We start from the raw sequence: 21,807 nt of genomic DNA, 5'->3' as shown, positions 1-21,807 counted from the left end.
ATTGACATTGAAAATGCCTGTTCACAGTTAAGTAATAAATGGCCAACCAACCTCCTCCTGCCTGAACAGCTCCTTGGGACAACACCCGTCTTCCTCTTGCTGCTTTTCTTTCTCCCAAAATGCAGTACTGTAAACCAGTTTGCATCCCACAGGATGGGAAATTACCTGTTCAGAAGAAATCCTCACTGTCTGGCTTGTTCAGCTGACTCCCCTCTGTTTTCACAAGAATACAAGTAGGAAGGAAAAGGAGGGTGAAGTTGGTGCGGGTGCCATGGAGGGATCCCGCACCGAGAGCCAGGTCTCGCTGTGCAAAGGAGGAAGTGGCTGAAGCACGGTTATTTATTACAGGACTTTGCTCCCAGTTCGGTGCATATGTCATTTCCAAGCCAGGCATTCCAGTAAGCAAGGAAGCCAATTCCTGCCCGGGTGAACCTTCAACTTCAATCTCCCCACTGTGTCTGAATCCTTACAGGCTTCTGATAAGCGCTCCCAAAAGGAAACCCTTAAGCACATCATCTTACACTGCTCCAACACCACTAACTTCCCTGTGGTTCTCTCTGCGTGACCCTGTTAGATAAGACAAAAATCGGAGCCTTGCTCCTCTTGGTTTTGCACAGATGTCTCTGCAGGGTCTTAAAATGCACATCCATGTGTGGCCTGTGGGAACTGTGCTCCACAGCACCTAGAGCTCCGGGCAAAATAAACTCATTGCATTCAACTGAAGGCAGCCCTCACGCAACCATCTAAAGGGACTGGGCCTCCTAGGCCGTTTGTTTAAAACTTCCTGGTTTTGTTAGCTCAAATTATTTCCTAACAAACACTGTCCCTGTGTTCTGCCATCTAGGTGCGTGTTAGCTCCCTGTACCATGAAGGTGGCTAAGAGCCTCCTCTTCTTTGGTTACGCTGAGTTTATTATCAGCAATCCTGGGAAAGAAACAAAGCTGCAGGATACCTGTAGTGAGGCAGATACAAGGTTTCTCCAGCCAGAACAAGAACCCAAGAGTTAGGGACATTTTGTCCTCTAATTGGCAGCAAAAACATACGGGATAAGTGGTGTTTTTTTTTTTTTTTCCTATCTACCTTAATCTAAATGTACAACCTTTATTTATGTGTTTCGCATCAGATATCCTACAGAGCAAGAAGCTTGCCTCACTAGGTACTATTCTGTATGCCCACTATTAAGCATTTAAAAGAAAATGCACAACAATTATGAGCATGTTCCTATATATCTAATATCTTAATTCTTATTTTCTTATTCCTAGATTCCTTTTAGCTGCATTATAAAATGGGAATGATAACAAAAGCCTTGGCGTCTGAGGCACAGATTCCGGGGGCTCCTCCTGTAGTTTCATACCCAGTCAGAGGTAGGAATTCAAACCTATGCTGTTTATTCACTTTGCATATTTATGTTTTAATATTATCCTCCTTACCTGAGATCTTTGTTTAAATTTAATAGCAGAGAGGAATATATTAGTGCAGAAAGAGATATACATAAAATCACCAGGCAGAAAATGTCCTAACTGTGCAAATCATTCTTTCTCAAGGACTTTGCCTCAAACTAGTTCTTTAACAGACTTTTATTTTTGATACAACGATTTTTAGAAGAAGCTTCTATTGTTGCATGTATTTAACAAATTCTTCTTGAATGGCATTGATTTTATTAGATGCGGGTCAAATATCTGCAAATAAATCGAAGTATATACCGTCACACCATCACAGCAGTCTAAAACCAAAGCTTTTTGTGTAGTCAGACTGCAGGGAAAAAAAGTACCATAAATATAAACAAATGAAACATACCTGCTGAAATTCCATAGGGAGTTTGTTTTGGGCAAAAAATCACCTAAAACAACAGACTGCAGGGAAAAAAAGTACCATAAATATAAACAAATGAAACATACCTGCTGAAATTCCATAGGGAGTTTGTTTTGGGCAAAAAAACACCTAAAACAATGAACGTTTTTAACTCATGACTGAGGCGCAGTGGGAGTGTTATTTCAGAGGGATACAGTATTTCTGTATTAACTCACATATAAACAGAGGGTATGAAAACATCTGCAAACCAGTGTAATCTGGGATGTGGGTTTCCACATCTGGACATGCTCAAGAGCCAGAAAGGAAGGGCTGAGGGCGCCAAGACTGAACAGCCCGAGCAGGAGCCTAGGTGCTCTGTAAAGCAGCCGTTCCTGGTAAAAGAGGAGCACGCTGCTTGCTGAGGGCTGCTCCAGCAGCAGGGCCTGCGCCGAGCGGGAGCTGGGCTTCGGGAAGCCGCCGAGCTGCGGGGAAAGGCAGCAGGAGGCAGCAACGCTGCTCCTGCAGCTGGAGCTTGGCACAGGGCTCTGCAGGGCACAGACACGCTCCTAGTTGTAATTAGGGGCAATAAGGCACTGGAGTAATTTGTATTAAGGTCTACGCTGATGGATAAGGCCATAAGGAACGCGGCAAAATAAAATCATGTAATCCCAAGTGAATTTAATCCTGTCGCAGAGGAGAGTGGTAGGTCTGTCAGGACAGACGTGTTAACAAAACTGCCTCTTCCTGACAGCTTCCTAATTAAGAGATTGGTGTCAGGATCAAAGGGTTTAATTAGCACGTGGTACTACCTCGGCTGTTTCCTCCCCAGATAATTCAGAGCGGTCGTGTCATTTCCGCATCCCTGAGTGCCAGCGCTAGCTGCCACACACACGTTTATGTTAAAAAAAACCTTTTTTCTGAGGTTTCTGAATGGAGGTGGGTTAGATACAACAAGCTGCAATTTACACAGTTGATTCAGAAGCTCTCTGGTCTGCAACCACCTCTGATGGAGCTCTCCCCTCCCCTAAGCAGCTTTGTCGCCCTACGTCACTGCAGTCTGTCACCTGGAAAAGGCGCCCTCCGGGGAACAAAACAAACGGAGTAAGAAGTACATACCGGCAGAGGAACTTCAGGTGCATCCCCTGGTTGTCCCCTGGAGCACTGCGTCCCTCATCATTTCACTCCAGCGCGCGCCCGGTGCTGCACAGAGAGGCCGCGCGCTGGGGCTGGGGGATCTGTGTCATCCCACGGAGGCACCGCGGGGCCGCTGGCTCTGCCCGCGGGCAGGCGGGTCATTCTCCCCGCTGCGCAATCCCATTACGGCCGGAGTGTCACGGCATCCTTCCTGCTGGGCCGCGGCCAAGAGGGTATTAGCGGAGCGTGTGGCGGGCCAGGGAGCCCACGCTGTGCCCCGCGGGGACCAGACGCTCCCGTGCGCGCGAGCGGGCCCTTGGCGCTGTGCGCCGTTATTCAGCACTGCTGCCAGAAGGCGCCAGGGTGCACCTTCTCGTGGCCATCTCTCCTCCCAGAACCATGGGAATTGATAGCTTTTAGGGAGGAAATTCTCCCTCTCCTTCTGCTTTCAGGAAACATCAAGGCTTCCCTTGGTCTCTGCAGCCTCAGTGAAGCTGGAATTGGAGTGAAGGCTTGAGATCATTGCAGGACATAGCACATATTTACAACAATTTCCAGGGACAGCTACCATCGCACTCTGATCCCGCTTGAATCCTACTTCTGGTCCATAAAAGGCCTCCATATTTTCCAGGAACCTTGGTACAGTTTCCAGGTACCTTGGTATGTATTCAGTCCCTCTTTTTCTTGTTTCTGTGTGTTTCCCCTTGTCCCTTATTTTCTGTTGTGTTACATTACTACTTTCTAGGGAAGAAGCAGGAGAAAAGAGGACATGATACCATTAAGAATGCATTTCTGAGAGAGATAAGGGACCTTTTCGGCTATGTGTTTTCTGGAAAAGAGCTATAGAGCTGCAAACAAGACTCATTCCCTTTATGTTTTATGTATGCTGCTTTCAGGAAAAAAAAAATTCTACATTTTTGCTAAGAAAATGCAATTGCCGCAGGGAAGCGTCTGACTCCACTACCAACTTTTCCCATGTGAACTATCATTAAAGCATCTAAGACTTTGCGTAATGGCTTAAGTCACAGAATACATATTCAATATATGTTCGCCTGTGTTTATGTGGCAGTGGTACAAGCACACCATGCATTGCAGCATGAGTGCGGCTGTGGTGGAAGGTTAATAGTAGCTTAACTCCCTCCCAAGACAAGGCACCTTCCGTGTGTTCCCCCCCAAAGCAAGCAAGTAGAGTATTTCAAGACTACTTTTCCATTCATTTTGAGGGCCAGATTGGGCAAAGAAGTTTGCATACAAACTGAACTGCAGCTTTGAATGTGTTTTGCCCTTCTACCTTCCTCCGAAGTTACTTCTCACCCACTGAATTGACATGGAGCACAGAAAATCCATTATGTGAATGGCAAAATGTTTATTATTCCAACCATTTTTCATCTCCCGTCCTTGTTTGGGAAAGACTTAGCAAGTGTTGCTGGCACTGAGGGGAGAAGCAGGGTAACCACATGGCACCGGGCAGCCTGTTGAAACACTGATGTGTCGTTTTGGGTTTTAGTCTCTGGGAAGTTTCCCCACGTTTCTCCCCACACATCGTCTTTGTCCAACTGACACCGTCACCAACGGCCGCCGCGCCCGAAGCCTCGCGAGACTTGGCTCCCGCGAGACCCGGGTCCCGCCGCCCCTCCCGTCGGGCTCCCGGCGCGCGGGGCAAGGGGCGGCCGCTGGCTGCGCATGCGCGGGGGCGCTCGCCGGCCGTTCGCAGGGGAGGCGCCATTTTGGGCCTGTGCGGAGCGGGTGGCGGCGCTCGGAGGCGGCGGATCCCAGCGGCGAGCTCTGCCCCGGGGCTTTGCCCCGCCGCCGGCCGCGAGGCTCCCGGCGGGGAGGCAGCGCCGGGCCCGCCATGGAGAGCGAGTACTACGGCGGGGAGCAATCAGGTAGCGGCGAAAAGGGTCCCACCGCCGGGCGCCGGGGCCTGTGGGGGAGGCGGCTTGGCCTGGCCGCTGGCCCGGGGGGCCTGGGTGACACCGGCGGCGGACAGGGCCGCTTAAGGCAGGCTGCGTCGGAACGGCGCTTTGCCTCGCGCCCTTCCCTCGCTGCCGTGATCCTTGTGTCGGTTAGTGCTTGCGGACATGCCAGAAGTAGGTTGGCTGTTGTCTTTTGGAGGGGGGTGTCTGTGGTGGCCCCTCTCTTCTCTAAACCGTTGTGTGGCGTGTTTCTCTGTACTGGTGCCTGGAACTGACATCTCCTTGGGGCACTTCCTGGCTTCCTGGTTGTCCTAACTGTCAACACTGGGAGGTGTCACTGAGTTTTACTTTCTTTCCTTTTCTTGCTTTGGAATAGATGATGGTGGAGCTACTCCAGTGCAGGATGAACGGGATTCAGGATCTGATGCTGAAGATGAAGTAAATGAGCAACACTCTGGATCTGAGAATGGGAGCGTAGGGCATCAGTCAGAGGTATGCTGAAACTTTGCTTTTAATTATATCAAATTTCTTTTAAGTAAGTTGTTTGTCATTTTGGTAGCCTCTTAAGAGGCTTACTGTGTTGTTTGAATTGTTCCTTAGGGCCCTGTCAAGCAAAACTTTTCTTTTAGAGGGAAGGTTGACAAGTAATCTCTCAGTGAATAAGTAGGATAGTTCCTTTTGCCCTTAATTATCATAATGGTGTTCATTGTTGTATAGAACAGGAGGAGTATTGTGCCAGAATATTATTCTTGGCATTGCTACCGGTAAACTTTTCAAATTTGAAATACTAATACAAGCTTTTAGGAGTCTTCAGGTTTTGCCTTAAAATTCTGCATATTACTATAAAACCACTTGTTATGGAGACATACTTTTCCCCAGTAGAGAGTAAATACTCTTTTCTTTATCTCAGATATGACAGAGAATTGCCTCTAAAGCCTATTTTGTGCTCTGTTTTGTTTTTTCCACAAAGCAGTAGGTCTCCATGTGGAAAATACACTAGGGTTCCTATATGACATTCTTTCTGTTTCTTCTCAAGTGCTTTTTACTGTGAGAACCTTACACTGTGAAAGGGTGAAGTTGCTTTCATTTGGGGTTGTAAATTGGAGGAGAGTTGCTCACATGGAGTTTGAGATTTGTGGATGGAAAAAGGACTGTAATAGATGTGAAGGTTCCTTTTGGATTTCTGGGACACCTCCTGTGCTATTTTTTTTTAACATGACTCGAGATAGAGATCCTCTTCTCCAGTTCCAGACTGTGTGGAAAGAGATTCTCTCACCAAAGATTTCTTGTTAGTGCCTTACCAGAGAGGGATTATTTTGTATGGGGTATGAAGTTCTGTGTTCTCCTAGTAAAGTTATGTTTTGGTGACTTCTTGATAGTTGTCAAAATTGTAATCAAGCCTATTTTTTCTTCTGCAAATTCTGTTGCATTTTTTGTGAAGTTCAGAATTGGCTGTGATAGTGTTTGCAGTGGCTATGTATTGCTAAGTTGTCTGAATGTATAAAGTGATAGGCTGTAATAGACAGAAATGCTTCAGAAGGTTCACTCTGTTGTGATTTAACTTGCAAATTTTGCTTATTATCATATATATTATAATATATGTTATATATAGAGAGATATATAATATATATTATCATAGTATATATATTATTATATAACTACATATTATTTTAAATTTATTGGAGCTCATACTTTCATCAAAGTTAGAAAGTAGATTATGGTTTTGTATAAGTATAAAAAGAAAGTTCTTCCAGTTTATGTGAATTTGTGTGTAAGCGAAGTGTGGATGTTATTTTTTTGCGGGGGAGAGGGGCAGATAAATATATTGATATCTGCAACAGAAGAAACTATTTTGGTGTTAGGCATCTGCTGTTGTGAGCACTAGGAAATGCTTGGACAGAGGAAGAAATGTATTTTTTTCAGGCAAGAGAAATAACAGTGCTGTTGACAAGGATATAGTGCTTTTTAAACTCCTGTTTTCATCTAAATAGCGGATGAGAGCACAAAGAGTTGTATTGTCACTTCGATCTAATTAAACTTGTTCTTTGGTGTAAAAAACCTTGGTCAGTTGAGTTTTACCTTGTGTTCTGAGATTTTAATTTATCTGCTGTGATACAGTAATTAGAAATCTGGAAGAAAGAAAAAATAGGTGATTTTTTGTTTATATTTTCAGCAAGACTTCCAGATTTAAATAAACAGAAAATATCATTAGTAGTTATCATCGTTGACTAATCCTCTTCAGGTACCAGCAGTTTTTTAACGGTTTTGTTCTCTGATGGCTATTGAATCTTTTTCTGTGGGTAAAATACTTGGTAAGTCCAAATAAAAAAAAAAAAAAGAGATCCCAAACCCTAAGCATTTAAGCAAGCCCAACCTTTATGCTTGATTATAGATGCAGCTTTAATGCTTGATTTGATTCAGTTCAAATCATAATCATTTGATTCTTTTTTTTTAAGTATTTTCTTTTGCTATGAAGTTCTTAGTAGTTTTATATTTTCCTTCATCAAATGCAAAATGCAACTCAGATGATAATGTGCAGTTACTCTCTCTGAAAGGATTAGCTTTCAATGATTTATCACATTATTTATCCTAAAATATCTCTCATCCTCTTATTTTCTTCGTCTTTAGGAATATGTGGGAGGAATGACATTCAAAGGTAATAAAACCTTTGAGACAGCCTAATCAGTTAAGTCTATTTAATTACTATTTCGTCTCTAAATTAGAACTCGGATATAAAGAACTGAAGTTTTAAATTTTTAAACTTTTTTTTCAGGTTCTTAACTTTAAAGAAAAGGGGAATCCTGAGGAATTACTTATGTAGGTCTCAGGTATGTGGGTTTTCTTTTCCACGATTCTTTTCTGACTTTCCTTCCCCCGATCCCACTTTATCTATAAATGTTCTCTTTGATGTCCTTACCAATTCTCTTTTAGACTAATAGAATTAGATAACACATAATTTTAGTACAGTAATGAATACTAAATCATGTTTACAGTGTTTGTTCGAGTCAGGCTCATGTCAGTCTCATTACTTAGATTCTTGCACTTGTAGCAAATCCCAGCTATCTTCATGAGTTTAGTTATGGTTTGACTACAACTGATACCAATACCTTAGATTTTTGAAAACAACATAACTTGTTGATCTGCCTATGACGATTAATGTATGCCTCAGTTTAACATGAGTTAAACTACCTTAACTGACTTTGTCATTCATGAGTTTGTAGTGGATGTGTCAACTGTGTTGAGCTTACTAAATTATCAGTGTATCACATCTTAATAGTGGTGACATGGTGATCCAGTATACTACTTGCTAGCGAAAATTTATGTAGAGAGATAACACTGTAAATCTGATTTTGATGTATTCCTTATTTTATACTGTACTAAAGCCTCATGTTATAGAATTCTGTCAGTTAAAAAAAATAAGGACATCTGATTTTAAAAGTTTATAGATAAAGAGGAGGAAGAAAAGAAAGTAAAGGAATTAGAGAAAAATGCAGTAGCAACTACCTGAGACCTACTTGTTTGCGAGGATGTCTTATTTTTATTTCAAGGATTTAGAAAATTTAAAAAAAAAACTACAAAATTATGAATATGATTTCTTTGAACACATCTTTTTTAGAGACGAAGTAGTAAGAAATGGTGATGGGAGAGACTATCCTACTCAGTTTAGTCATCCTGCTATAAAATTGCATCTGCTTTATGTATAAAGTGTATTCCAAAACATCCACGGATTCAGTATTTATGTTCAGAATACCTTTGCATTGATGCTTCTGGACAGGGCATGCCTGTTGTATGAAGGCTTTGAGCAGGTCAGCTGTGTCCCAGCTCTGTTTTAGAAATGTCTCATTCCATTAATGTGCTTTTGAGTCTGAGCTAATTGTCATCTTTGTGTGGGGCTTACTTGCATCAGTGACTGTTTTTTTTTGGCTATCTTTGTCTTGTGCTTTCTTGATTCAGGATTAAAGCAGAGGGATTCATGCCAACCAGTCTTGATAGGGAAGCCGTATCTGCTTTTGCCTGTGTTTTCTTTGTGTGTTCTTATGTAGGTGATTACATTAGAGTAAGGTTTGGATGCTGTAATGATTGCTTCCGTTCTGTTTTGCAGAACACTCTATGAACACAGAGTAAGCTAATTAAGATGCGTTTCTGCTCCCCTTCTCCAGATCTTCTCTTATAAAGAGCATATTGTCAGCTTGCAATAGCAGATTAGAAATTTAAGATGTTCTAAAGGGCTTTAGTAATACTGCTGTATAATTATAAGCACTTATTACCAAGTATTTTGCACAGATGATCTGTGTAATTTAGTACTATATTCCAAATAGCTAGTTACCTGCAGCAACACTTTTGACCTTAGAAATACTGCGTGGTGCTAGACTGACAGGCTGCAAGATGATGACCCTAACAGCTTAAAAATGAATGAGTTTTCATATATAGTTCTTCAAAAGTCTGGATTCAGACTCAAACTGAACCCTGGTTCCATTCTGTGAAGGTAATGAATAAGAAACATTGAATGTTCCTATTACACCTATTGGAAAGACCCGCACTGCTGTTGTGACAGGAACAAATAGTAGAAAGAGAGATATTAATGTAGATTATTGAAGCTGCTGTTTTGTAGCTAGCATTAAGTAACATGGAAATAGTAAAACTACGTTTGAAGAGCACGTTTAAAAATTATGGAATCCTGATTTCCCATTGTGCAGTATCTTTCTGTCAGTAATTCTGCAGTCATTCATCAGTTAATATTTTTATGGATTGTTAAGTCAGTGGGGAAAATGTATTGCATCAGCCCAGAACCTTAAAAAGCCATGTTTATTTACTACCTTGTATAATTCTAGAGAGCATAGTTCTTAAATACTTTTAGTTTTATTTAAATTTCTCTCTAAATCATATATTGTAAAGATTAATTGTAGCATTGGCTTAATCTTAGCAGAGATACACCTGAAATATGGTGTATTGTCCTGAACGTGAAAGTAGGATAAATAAAGGAAATAAAAAGAAAATAGCTAGTAAGTCTCTCCTCCTAACTAAAAAAAAAAAAAAACTCAGTTTGCGAAGATGGTAGTAGAAGAAATCTAGAGCCGAGAAGAAAAAGGCAGTATGTCCCCTGAGGAAAGGGCTCACCCTGGCTGAGAAATAGAGAAGTTGAGGGTGTCGGAAAGAAGTACCTGCTGCAATATTTTTCTCTTTGGTTGAAAGCAGGATTATTGTGACAGTGAATGTCTTACATATGCCGAATTAATGAAAGGAACATTTTAGATAACCTAATGTTTTTCTTTCTCAGGTAAAGACAAAATTGAAAAAAATCTTCAAGTAGAAAATTTGATTTCTTAAGGAAAGATGAAAGTCAGACTTTAGGTTCTATTATCAGTAGTGATGTTGACAGGGATCTTGCAAAGGATCTTTCCAAAAATGGAGTGTGTGTCTCAATGTTTTTGCAGTGAGAAGACTGTATTTCACTTCTAGAGTTTTGAGAAGGTGAGCATGTTTCATGCGTGGAAGAATCTCTCAGATGTCTGGATAGGTACAGGAGGTATCAGCTTAAAGGAGAAAGACATAAAATTTGTAATTTGAAATATGTAGTCATCTCAAACAGTTTTATTAATTGGTAGGCTTTCAGTCTTGACATGTTCTTAAATAAGCACTGTTGGCTAAGAGGGAAAAGGCACAAGCTCCTGAGCTCTGCTGGAATGCCATGCATGTATGATTTGAGTAAAATGTACTTCATACAAAAAAAAATAAAACACCTCCCAAGGTGGTCTTTTTTTTATTTGCCCTGTTTCTGGGGAGTTGGACTAAACCTTCTTGAAAGCCTAACTTAGCTATTAAAAAAAAAAAAACCCTCTTAAGTCTCTGGGGAGTCAGGGAGTCAGAACTTTCTTAGAAGTCTTAGTTAGTTGGAGAGTTTTTAAAATTTTATCTTGCTCAATCTTGTATGATTGAACAGTAAAGCAGAGAAGCTTCAACTGATCTTTAGTATTTTTCTTGCTCTAAGTCCCTTGATACAGCTTGTATAGTAATTTCTGTATAGAAAAATTTGCACCCTGTGCAATTAAACTGGGGGGAGGCAGACAAAATGCAGGAATGACTTTTGTTTCATTTTCCTGTGGTTCCTTTGCTTAGTTGCCTGAAATTATTTTTCTCTTCCAGAATGAACACAGTGATGGAGAAGACGATGGGCAAATAGGAGAGCATCATATGACAGACTCTGAAAATGAAGATATTCCGAGGCAAAAAGACAGTGACTCCGATAATGAGGAGCTTCCAAACCACCATTTAAGCGATTCGGACAATGAAGCTGCTCACGGAGGAAAAGACAGTGATTCTGATGCTGAGGACCGTCCAAATCGGCATTTAAGTGACTCTGAAAATGAGGATGCCTTAAATCGAGTGAGTGACTCTGAAAATGGAGAACCTCAAAGGGATCAGAGCAGTGATTTTGAAAATGAATCACAGAAGCAACCGGCCAGCGACTCGGAGAGCGAGGAGCTTCACAAGCAGCCGGCCAGCGACTCGGAGAGCGAGGAGCTGCGCAAGCAGCCGGCCAGCGATTCCGAGAGCGAGGAGCCACGGAAGCAGCCGGCCAGCGATTCCGAGAGCGAGGAGCCACGGAAGCAGCCGGCCAGTGATTCCGAGAGCGAGGAGCTGCACAAGCAGCCAGCCAGCGATTCCGAGAGCGAGGAGCTGCGTAAGCAGCCGGCCAGCGATTCAGAGAGCGAGGAGCTACGGAAACAGCCGGCCAGTGACTCCGAGAGCGAGGAGCTGCGCAAGCAGCCGGCCAGCGATTCCGAGAGCGAGGATGTTTCCAGACACAAACGGGAAGTAGAGTCTGATGATAGTGATGTTGAGGACAGGAAGGAGGTGCAGAATGATTCTCATCATTCAGATAACGAACCTGTGAGAAAAGGATTTCAGGGCTCTGACAGTGAAGAGGATGGTCCTAAAAGACGAAAAATATCAGACAGTGATGAAGAAGAGAAAGAGGAGGAGAAGACAGTGAAAAGAAAAACAGCCGTACTTTCTGACAGTGAGGATGACAATGAGAAAACACGTAAGGAAATAGTGTGTGAAAATAAATTGTGATATGAGAAACAGTAGCAGTACAGTTAACTCCACAGCAAGTTTTGTTTTTTAGGTTGCAATTGTGCTTTGAATAAGACACTGTTATAAATGCGTTTGCACATGAATGTATCTAACATTTATGAGTACTAAGTAGATTTAATAGAGGTAGAAGAAAGGAGGCTTTTTAGCAGAGTCTTTCATATTGGCCTGTTTTCTTATTTATTGTTCCGTTTACTGCCATTTCTTTAATACTTAACTGTTACTTTTCTAGTTCTGTAGTGTGTTTTTTTTTTTTTCTCCTGTGGTCTGTTTTGTTTTTGAAGGTAGGGGTGAGAGTCAGTCTTGACATTTTTTTTATGAATAGATGTGATTGATATATATATAGGGAAGGTGTGTATATCAATGTGTGTGTGTATATATATGTACATTTCTATATACATTGTGTGTACATATGCGCACGCACACACACACAGACATTCAGTTCCTGACTAAGAGAGACTTTGGATTGGACTCTTTCTTTTGTAGAGAGGGCACTGATTTAGTGTAGGGAGGTTAGTGAGTCCAAACAGAATTTGAGAGAGAATAGCTATCTGGGAGGACCAGTTGTTATCTCTATTCCTAGGACAAGTAATAATGCTCCTTTTCTGGCAGCTGCAAAGAAAGTGCGAATTCTTTCCGATGTCGATGAATCGGATAGTGATGCTGCTTCAGAGAAATCTGACAAAAGGAAGAAAAATGCTATATCAGACAGTGAAGAAGAAGAAGAAGATAGGAAAGAGAATGCTGGGAAGAAAAAAGAAGAGAAAGATCTGTTTGGAAGTGACAGTGAATCTGGAAATGATCAAGAGTAAGTGCTTCTGTGAATATGAGTCCCTTCAGGGTGCAGGTAGTAAAACTGCTCTTGAATGGAAAATGGATGAATCCCAACCACAGAATGAAGGTCCACCTCCTCTGGAGGTAGGAAGAGGAAGGTAAACAGTAGGTGTCAGAATGAAAGGTAGATCTCCCCGCAATCATACTAGAAATTTACCAGGAAAATGTTTTACTCCCTACTGCTGTCTGAATGTTGACATAGATGTCAACAGCGATGAATGTTACTATTGCTTTTGCAGGAACCTGATTGCAGATATATTTGGAGAATCTGGTGATGAAGAGGAGGAGGAATTTACAGTAAGTGCTGTTGTGGGTGGCTCTTGTTTTGTTGCCAGAGCTAATCTTTGTGGGAAGCTATTCCAGAATGCCTGTTCAGCTTTGAATTCACATCCAGGGATATACTGTATCCGTAGGGAAGCTTTACACTTGTGCTGGACTTCCTGAGGTAGTCTTTAAGTTAGGCAACTTCTGTAGCTCTTGTGTTAGTGATCTTTATGAAAGTCACAGGTGAAAATATAAAGACTTGTTCTCTTCAAAAGTAGATTGAAGAGGATCTAGAGGAAGCTTTTAGAGCATTGGAGGCAGGTGCATGAGTAGATGCTCAATCCCAGTCTGTTTGCTGACCGGTGTTGTCTTTATTATCAGGGTTTTAACCAGGAAGACTTGGAAGAAGAGAAAGCTGATGCAGACATGAAGGAAACAGCAGATGAATCCGATTCTGATGATAACATCAAAAGAGGGAAGCAGTAAGTCAGTGTGTTGTATACTCTTCTGTCACTGGCAAATACAAGTTTTTTGAAAGGGATCCTCCAAAGACTGACTGGACTTGTTAGTTAGAAAGGCAAGGGACTGCCTCTACAGTAATGTATGTTCTCAAACACGTAAGTTTTGTTCTTCACTCCTGTAATGTAGTCACTTTTCAGTTGGGAGAAGAGTGGTTCCTATTAAAAGCTAAGTGAAATTAACATTTGATCAGTTTTTTCTAGTTCTAGCCCTTCAGCACTGGATCATATGTAGCAGCATTGCAGTCCCAGGTGTGGTTTCTCTGCTGGAGCAGGAGATATGGTGTGGCAAGACTTGCGCGGTTCCCATTTCCTTCCTGCCTTCTCCAGTAGTGAAAGAACTGTATTGCAGTACAGGAAAGCAGAATTCTTGTGAGCCTCAGTGACAAATTTGCCCATCCTGAACCCTGGGTATCAAATACATGCCATTAGTTTCATACAGAGTAGGCTTGACCCTCTTTAGATCATCAGCAAACTCTCTTCTCACATTTCAGCATGGACTTCATGTCAGATTTTGACATGATGTTGCAACGAAAGAAGAGCATGAGTGGCAAACGCAGACGGAACCGCGACGGAGGGACTTTCATTAGTGACGCAGATGATGTGGTCAGCGCGATGATTGTGAAGATGAATGAAGCTGCTGAGGTGAGTTTTCTAGGTTCCAAAGATGCCTTAACATCCAGTTCTGTCCTATGGGAAAATCTTTTATCAGGCGAGATAGAGAAGACTGCCTAGTACTCAGGAAAAATGTTACTGAAACCTTGCAGTATCTATATTCGATAATTTTCCTTAGTGGTAATTCAGAAAAGTTTTTCACTTTAAAAATGAAAATGAGTTTGTTAAACCAGCGGCATCAGCTGAGATCAAATGTCTGTAAAAAGAAGTGAATGCATATACTATAAACTATGAATGCTTATCTTGAACACTGAGAAATAGACTGTTTTAATTTCATTGTGCAGTTACTTGCATATGTAGTACTTTAAGGTTTGTCCAGGATAAGCAGTTAGGGCATAACACTTTCTAAACTGCTTGAATGATGATATCGTGGTAATGATGCCAGAGAAACACAGTTATGGGAAAGACATAAGCCTTGTCAGACTGCTGCTTTAAAGGAGTGATGCTTAATATGTTACTGTGCAATGTTTATTGGAGTTGGCTTGTTTCTCTTTTGTTATCTCTACTTTTGTTGGAGTAGCCGTCAGATTAACACAGAGCATTGTGAAAGTCATCACAAGCAGTCTGAAGGAATATGCAGGGAACTTCAGAAAGAAGTCTGCAAATATCAAAAAAGTATTTCTGAGAAGAAGATAAGAAGGATAGCATGAGGAGGAAGGGCAGAACAAGATTTGGGAGACAAAGCTAGAAAGAAGGAGGAATTGAGCTCCATTGCTGCAGATAGCTTTGCTTGAGAAGGGCTTTTCCCCTGATTGCAGTTTCAGCTGAGATCTTAATAGATTTAGCTTCTTTTTCACTACATTTTTCTTTAATATTAGATATCTATGTGTTGTGCCTGTCAAAGACAGCAGGTGTCTCAGGTTCTCTAGCATGTCAGACCATTCTGGGACACGAATAAGGGCAAGGAAGTATCTCTTTCATTACACTAAAAAGAAATGAATGCTGACCTTCATCCTAAACTTCTAGGTTATTATACCATTATATTCATATATGCAATTAATGTACATAATTATCATAGTTTTTTTTTTTTTTTTTTTTACTGTTATTCAGATGATATTTTACTAACAAAGTTTGTTAACTGTGCGTAGGTAATAAGGAGGGCTTGGCAAAACTCTGGTTTACTGCTCTAGTAATAACAAATCAATAAAGACTAGTTTAAGGGATGAAAGTTGTTGCTGACTTCTTGATTAAGTTGTACTTAAACTCCCTGCAGGAGGATCGACAGCTGAATACACAAAAGAAACCAGCACTAAAGAAATTAACTTTGCTACCAACTGTAGTTATGCATCTTAAAAAGTAAGTATCATCTTGCTGGTTGGTTATCTTGGGGTTACCGGAAATTGGAAGGCTGATAGAGAAACATTGGAATGGTTCCGAATAACAACACCTTTTCTGTTCGTTCCAGTTAAATGCTGGAGCTAGGTGGCCTCTCAAAAACCTGAAACCCGATTATTTAACTTGAAGTAACCTAAAATGTCCTACTGTACATCGCATTTTAAAATTTACATTTTATGACTTTGTGGCTTCTCTTTACTTAAAACTTTCTAGGCAGGACCTCAAAGAAACTTTCATCGATAGTGGTGTTATGTCTGCTATCAAAGAGTGGCTTTCTCCTCTTCCAGACCGAAGTCTGCCAGCACTAAAGATACGAGAAGAACTTCTGAAGATCCTTCAAGAGGTTTGGAACTGACTTTTATAACCATATAAACCATAACCATATAAATGAAATATAACCATACTTGATTCATGGCTTCACTGTGGCTTTACAGTCATGTGTGTTAAGAAAATTTATGGAGGAGACACATACTAGTGTGTCCCCTAGACTAGTGGACTAGCAGTGCTAGCAGTGAAATACAGGAAGAAGCAAGCTGCAGAGTAGACATGTTTGGTTTAAAAATTATCTAAATCATTTCTGTGATTATTTCCTATATTATAGATATGTTGTATAGCTGAAAAAAAATGACTAGGAATTGTAGACACCTAATTTTTGTTGTTTAAAAAAAAATCCCTGTTTGTATAATAAAGTAAATAGTTTTAGCAGCAGGCCAAAAGAAGATTTTAAAGCTTAAAACACAAGAATTGTGCTGCAAGGTTGTGCTGCAGTCTGAGCTTGACAGTTGCAGGTGAACTGCATGCAATAACTTCCGTATCCTTTCCCAATGAACCTGATGGTGTGGCATTTCTACGCTCCTGATAAACCTGAACTGCTGTCACTCATCTTCCCTTTTTCTCTGTGGCAACATGAATAGATGAGTTATCAGTAGCTAGTTGGGCTCCTTTATGAGTTTTTCACATCGGGGCTCTTTTATTTCTTCCTTAACTTCTGTTGTGGCAGATGGCTGGTTTTTTCCTCCCTTTTTTGGCATATTAAAGTGTGCAGTGCGCTCAGGAAGCCTCTCAAAATCCCATGAGAAGCCTCTCATAAGACCTCTACTAAAACCTCTGGTGTTGGTAGCAAAGAGGTTATTTGATGACTTTTGCCACACAGATTTTTGTCTTTGTGAAATGGATGGTTAGAAAGCAGTAGTTTATTCTTGAGTAATACTGGCAAAAGAGTATTTGGGAAAAAAAGCTTTAGGAAGTTTGGCTTGCTTTGTGTTTAAGAAACAAAGCTGTCAAGGTAGATCACGAGGTTTCGGTGACTGATACTTCAACCGTTAACTGATTGGCGGTGGTACAATGATAAATATTCTTTTGTGAGGATTATGATGAAAATAAGTTTTGCTTCTGAAAGGTTTGTTATGTTTGGACTTCATTAACAGCTGGCACTACTGAAGTTCAGATGGCATTTCCTGCTACATTCTCATTATTTTCTTTTATCTTCCAGCTGCCCAGTGTGAGCCAAGAGACCCTGAAGCACAGTGGGATCGGACGAGCTGTGATGTACCTCTACAAGCACCCCAAAGAGTCAAGACCTAACAAGGATATGGCAGGGAAGCTAATCAGTATGTAAACCTCTCCCTTGCACTGCTTCAGTGACAGTTCACTGTTGAGTTAATTTCTGCATCAATTTTTCTGCTGTGTGTTTTTGTTGTGATCATCATCAGTAGAGAGAATTATTGCCTGCCTATCTAAATCACATTGGCTGCAAAACTCTTAGAAACAGTTAAACTCTTAAGAACAGTTATGCTCACTTTGCTGTTTCATTCATTCTTGTTCTAAAACCAGAGGATGACATTTGTTTGAGAAGACTAAGAGGAGATCCGATGAATATGTATAAGTACCTGAGGGGTGATCATAGGGAGGATGGGGCCAGGCTCTACTCTGTGGTGGCCATTGTTAGGACAAGGGATAATGGGTACAAGCTGAACCCCAGGCAGTTCCACCTCCATGTGAGGAAGAACAACTTTCCTGTGAGGGTGCCAGAGCCCTGGCACAGGCTGCCCAGAGAGGCTGCGGAGGCTCCTGCTCTGGAGATCTTCAAACCTGCCTGGATGCCACCCTGTGCCCCTGCTCTGGGTGTCCCTGCTGGAGCAGGGGGCTGAACTAGATGATCTCTAGAGGTCTCTTCCAACCTCAACCATTCTGGGATTCTGTGATTTTGCCCAGATTCTCTCTGAACTAGTCGGGTAGGTCTCATCCGTATGTAACAAAGGGAAGCAGCTACTGGAAGACTGCTTATCCCACAATTTTCATGCTATTTAGTGACACTTAGATGTTTAAATGCTTATTTCTTAAACAGCTCTAGTTAATTGTAGTGCATTTCATCGTGAGTGACTGCGGATGGATTCTAAACTTGTTTTGTTCTTGAGAAACTAATCCACCTGTTACAAAAGTAGCACTTACTGTCACATGCAGGTATTCCTTACATTAAGTATTCTAAGTGCTGAGAGGGATTAAGCAAGAGATTTTAGATATAAAGGCTCTCTCACTGCCCACGAGACAGTTCTCCTGGGTTCTCCTGTAAAATCTTCAAAAATTCCAAAAACTTCCAAAATTCCAAAAAAAAAATTGCTTGGGGATTTTGTAGAAGCACAAGTGCTTGCTGTGAACTTTGGAAGTGGAGCATATTCGAATGCTTTGGAGGTGAACCTTTATAATGCCTAGTGATGTGCTTAAATACCAGCGTGACTGTTTTTTTTTTTCTTTTGTTTTGGTTTTGTTTTGTTTTTTTAAACAGATGAATGGTCCAGGCCCATTTTTGGCCTTACCTCAAATTACAAAGGCATGACGAGAGAGGAGAGGGAGCAGAGAGATTTGGAACAGATGCCTCAGCGGAGGAGACTGAGCAGGTAGGAATAGCAGGCAAAAATGAGTTTCTTAGATTCCACCAGTATGTGTACATTTTAAGAGAAAAAAAAGGCAAGTCAGAAATTCATATTCCTTTATTTCCCCTATCACACTTGATTGTCTTCTGAAGTTACCATTGTTCCCTGTGTATGGATACCTATACAGTTTTATTTCTTGCAGCTCTGGCGGTCAGACTCCTCGCAGGGACCTAGAGAAGGTGTTAACAGGAGAGGAAAAGTAGGTTGAGTTTTGCTTTTTGTGATGAGGGGAAAAGGATTTTAGTAGTGCTAACAGTATGCAGCCGCTTTGTGGTTTTAAAAGCGGCGGCCGTGTACGTTGCTTCAGCAGAGCACCAAGCTCTGCTGGTTTCTGCTGAAGATTTCATGGCAGTAACATCCTGCTGCTTGCAGGGCGCTCCGGCCTGGGGACCCTGGATTCTGTGCCCGGGCGAGGGTGCCGATGCCCTCCAACAAGGACTACGTAGTCAGACCAAAGTGGAACGTGGAAATGGAGTCCTCCAGGGTAAGCACTGTGCTGAGGGGAGCTGGGCCTCTCTCGCTGACTCTGCTTCACGTAGCCATGGTTAAGCCTGGGGATCTTTGTCACCTTAATGCTGCTGTTACTGTACAATACAGCGCTGCTTCTCGTGTGCCTGTTCTGATACAAGTAGACAGCAAATTTTGCTGTCAGGTTAAGCCCCTCAGATTCCTTCACTGAGGTATCGTTGCTTCTCTTATCAGAAAGAGATTTTAACTCTTCTATATCCAGGCTGAGAGCCTGACTGAAGGCCTCTTATTTTAGAGCATTTTGAAATAAAGTAGTAATTTGATCAGTCCGTCACTGATATTTCTATACTTTGGTCTTTTATGTCACGGTATTCTCGTAATATTTGATTTGGGAAAACATCAAAGTATTGGTAAGAGTTAACAACTTCAGTAGAGGCCTATGCCTTGCTTTGCTTTATCCACCTACCTTGTATATTTAATTTAAAGGCAGAGTACGTGGTAAAACATATGTAAATGGAAGTAGTAGTAATGAAACTGTGTTCTTTCTGCTGTTATCTTTCCTTCTTTGCATTAATTGAGATATTGTTTCTAGCCCGGGACTATTAAGAGAGGTATTAGTCGCTTGGAAAAGCACAAGAGACGGTTTGCTGAACAGAAACGACTCAGCAAAGTGCATCGAGCCATCAAGTTCAGCATTGAAGGCAACAGGATGCCCCTGTAGCCATGACACTGCCTTCCCCAAGTTTGAGAGGTATCCCTCGAGGGAGGTGTGGACAGTGCATGTGCTTCAGCTGTTGGCAGTTTGCACATATAGGAAAGGAGTGTGTATGCCCCACCTTGAGCTTGGAAAGCTCTCCTTGTATCCCCCAGTGCCTGTACTGACCTCAGAGGGGACACGTACAGGAGCACACGCGCTGTGGCACACAGCATCTTCCGTGGTGCCTGCTCTACAGCTGCAGGGCACCCGAATGACAGGTATTAAATGGAAATACCTGCACTCAAAACCGGCTTGGCGGCCATGGTTTGAACGCTTGGCCAGTGAGCAGGTCCAGCAGTGTGAAACTTCTGACTCAATTACACTTTGCAGATTGATCCAATGGGCAAAATTCTTAGCCCTCACCATAGTACCTGGTGTCACTGTATACTAACTCCTGTGGCTGATGTTTTACTGGTACAAACAAGATAAAAATACTGTTCAGGCCTACTTTACCAAGGAAGTTAAGTGGTATGAGACACCAGGGGGTGGCTGATGGCAGGCAGAGATAAGACCTTGCAAGACCTGCGGGAGAAGAAAGCCCTACGGGGAAGGCAGGGCTGAGGGAGATGGGTCGGCGATAAATAATCAATGTGAGAATTGTTTTGACCACTTCTAGTCTGCATTTCAGTTCTGTGAGCAGGGGTGTCACAAGTGGTAGATTGTTTTTAAGCTTCACATTTACCTACAAATCATTTTGTTAATCACTGTGAAATTCCAGCCAGAATTCCAGTAAATAGTTTTTCTGTTTAATGCATAAAGCTCACTTTTAAATTACTGTGTAGTGGGCTCCTTTCCCAGTGATGGGAACAAGAGGTTCAGATTCTAAAGGATGATTTTGTCAGATATCAAGTAGCATATTTTGGGTATCTCTGTTTTTCCCAACTTAAAAGGTGTAAAGTTTCCAGCATTCACTTTTTCTTCTGTTGCCTAGCTGGGGAAATTGCTTGCTAGGAAGTAGTGGTTTATGGATCAAAAGTCCTTTACTGTTGGTCTTCAGGGGTGTTTCTGTACTGAATCACTATAAAAGCTGTGCAACATCTTTGCTTTTCAACTGCAGTTAAACAAAATACAGAAATGAAATGCAGTATCTCTTGTAATAATTTGTAAGGCCAGGTTTCTTAGAAATTTCTTTTGCTTCCCTCATCCTGTCCTTTTTTTTTCCCCAATGATCTTTATAAATACTAATCAGTGGCCTATTTATACAGTTTGGAATTGATAGGTCAGCTCGATCCGCCTCAATTACGGTGTTGCCATATCCAAACCTTGTCCATCCTGTATGTCTGACACTGAACTCCAGTCAATGCAGACACCAGAACTATTCCAAACTGTATCTTCAGCCAGCACGTGAGCAACTAACACGACGTGTTAACCCCTGCTCTCTAAAAGCTTTCCTGTGCGCCGCTCGAGAGCGCGACCGCTGCCGTGCGCGCTGCCTGTACCGGGGGGCTCTCTGTCCTCCCAGGAGGGCACACAAGGAAGCTGGAAACCGGCAGGGACTCCAGGAGCTCCGTCCTCCAGGTTTAACCTCACACTGTCGCTTCTTTTGAACCTCTGGGACGTCTGCTTTTTTTCAGTGGTAATTATTAGTTTTATTTTTAAGTTCCAGGGAACCTCTAAGAAAGGGGTGAGTCGACTGGACAAACAGATGCGGAAATTCACAGATATCAGGAAAAAAAGCAGATCGGCCCATGCGGTGAAAATCAGCATTGAGGGCAATAAGATGCCATTGTGACCCTTCACAGAATACCCCAACCTCTGCTGTAAGACAGACACCCATAGACTCTTGGGAGACCTTTATATTTTTTAACAACATGTTTGGGTTATATTTTTTTTTAGTGAATCTTTAAACTGTTGCTTCAGGTTCTGGTATAAAATGTTGTCTAAGGACTGTGAATATGGGGACTACTTTCTCCTGATTGTATTTAAATTTGCTCTATTGTGTCCTTTGTACAGATCGAGTATTTGTTGTACTGCAACACTTTAGACAATAAAAAACATCCTTCTGTTCTTTTTTTTTCTGCGAGGGGGGCTTTCTGGTTGCTCAGGGTGGTTTGTGTGTGGATTGCTGAGGAGAAGAGCATGAATAT

At 41.8% G+C, this 21,807-nt stretch overlaps 1 protein-coding gene across 4 annotated transcripts; it reads left to right on the top strand.

Annotated features, from left to right (window-relative positions):
• The first annotated feature begins 1,288 nt into the window (after nucleotides 1-1,288).
• IWS1 (interacts with SUPT6H, CTD assembly factor 1) lies at nucleotides 1,289-21,736 on the top strand. 4 transcript variants are annotated; one of them, XM_088538111.1, is made up of 16 exons: nucleotides 1,289-1,364; nucleotides 5,218-5,333; nucleotides 7,470-7,497; nucleotides 7,615-7,669; nucleotides 10,986-11,886; nucleotides 12,549-12,744; nucleotides 13,010-13,067; nucleotides 13,416-13,516; nucleotides 14,047-14,197; nucleotides 15,441-15,523; nucleotides 15,776-15,905; nucleotides 17,055-17,172; nucleotides 18,348-18,459; nucleotides 18,638-18,694; nucleotides 18,868-18,979; nucleotides 21,321-21,736. In XM_088538111.1, the coding sequence occupies exons 5-16, from the start codon at nucleotides 11,034-11,036 to the stop codon at nucleotides 21,450-21,452; spliced, it is 2,103 nt and encodes a 700-aa protein (XP_088394237.1). In that variant the 5' UTR covers nucleotides 1,289-1,364; nucleotides 5,218-5,333; nucleotides 7,470-7,497; nucleotides 7,615-7,669; nucleotides 10,986-11,033; the 3' UTR covers nucleotides 21,453-21,736. The 4 variants fall into 4 exon arrangements, with proteins under 4 accessions (XP_088394237.1, XP_088394238.1, XP_088394239.1 ...); XM_088538112.1 differs by lacking the exon at nucleotides 7,615-7,669; XM_088538113.1 differs by lacking the exons at nucleotides 1,289-1,364; nucleotides 7,470-7,497; nucleotides 7,615-7,669 and adding exons at nucleotides 4,631-4,811; nucleotides 19,556-19,714 and having other exon boundaries at nucleotides 21,321-21,399.
• The last annotated feature ends 71 nt before the right edge of the window (nucleotides 21,737-21,807 follow it).

This window comes from Tinamus guttatus, unplaced genomic scaffold (genome assembly GCF_059628265.1).
Source record: "Tinamus guttatus ecotype Peru unplaced genomic scaffold, ASM5962826v1 Tinamus_guttatus_pri_ptg000927l, whole genome shotgun sequence".
NCBI lineage: Eukaryota > Metazoa > Chordata > Aves > Tinamiformes > Tinamidae > Tinamus > Tinamus guttatus.
Note: the sequence above shows the minus strand (reverse complement) of the source record. Positions and strands in the feature narration are given on the sequence as shown.

Bases quoted from the DNA above. Each gene is read 5' to 3' on its own strand.
- IWS1 (XM_088538110.1), top strand. From the start codon at position 4,778: ATGGAGAGCGAGTACTACGGCGGGGAGCAATCAG. The intron at 14,198-15,440 runs GTGAGTTTTCTA...AACTCCCTGCAG, and splicing joins AGATGAATGAAGCTGCTGAG to GAGGATCGACAGCTGAATAC. The intron at 18,460-18,637 runs GTAGGAATAGCA...TATTTCTTGCAG, and splicing joins CAGCGGAGGAGACTGAGCAG to CTCTGGCGGTCAGACTCCTC.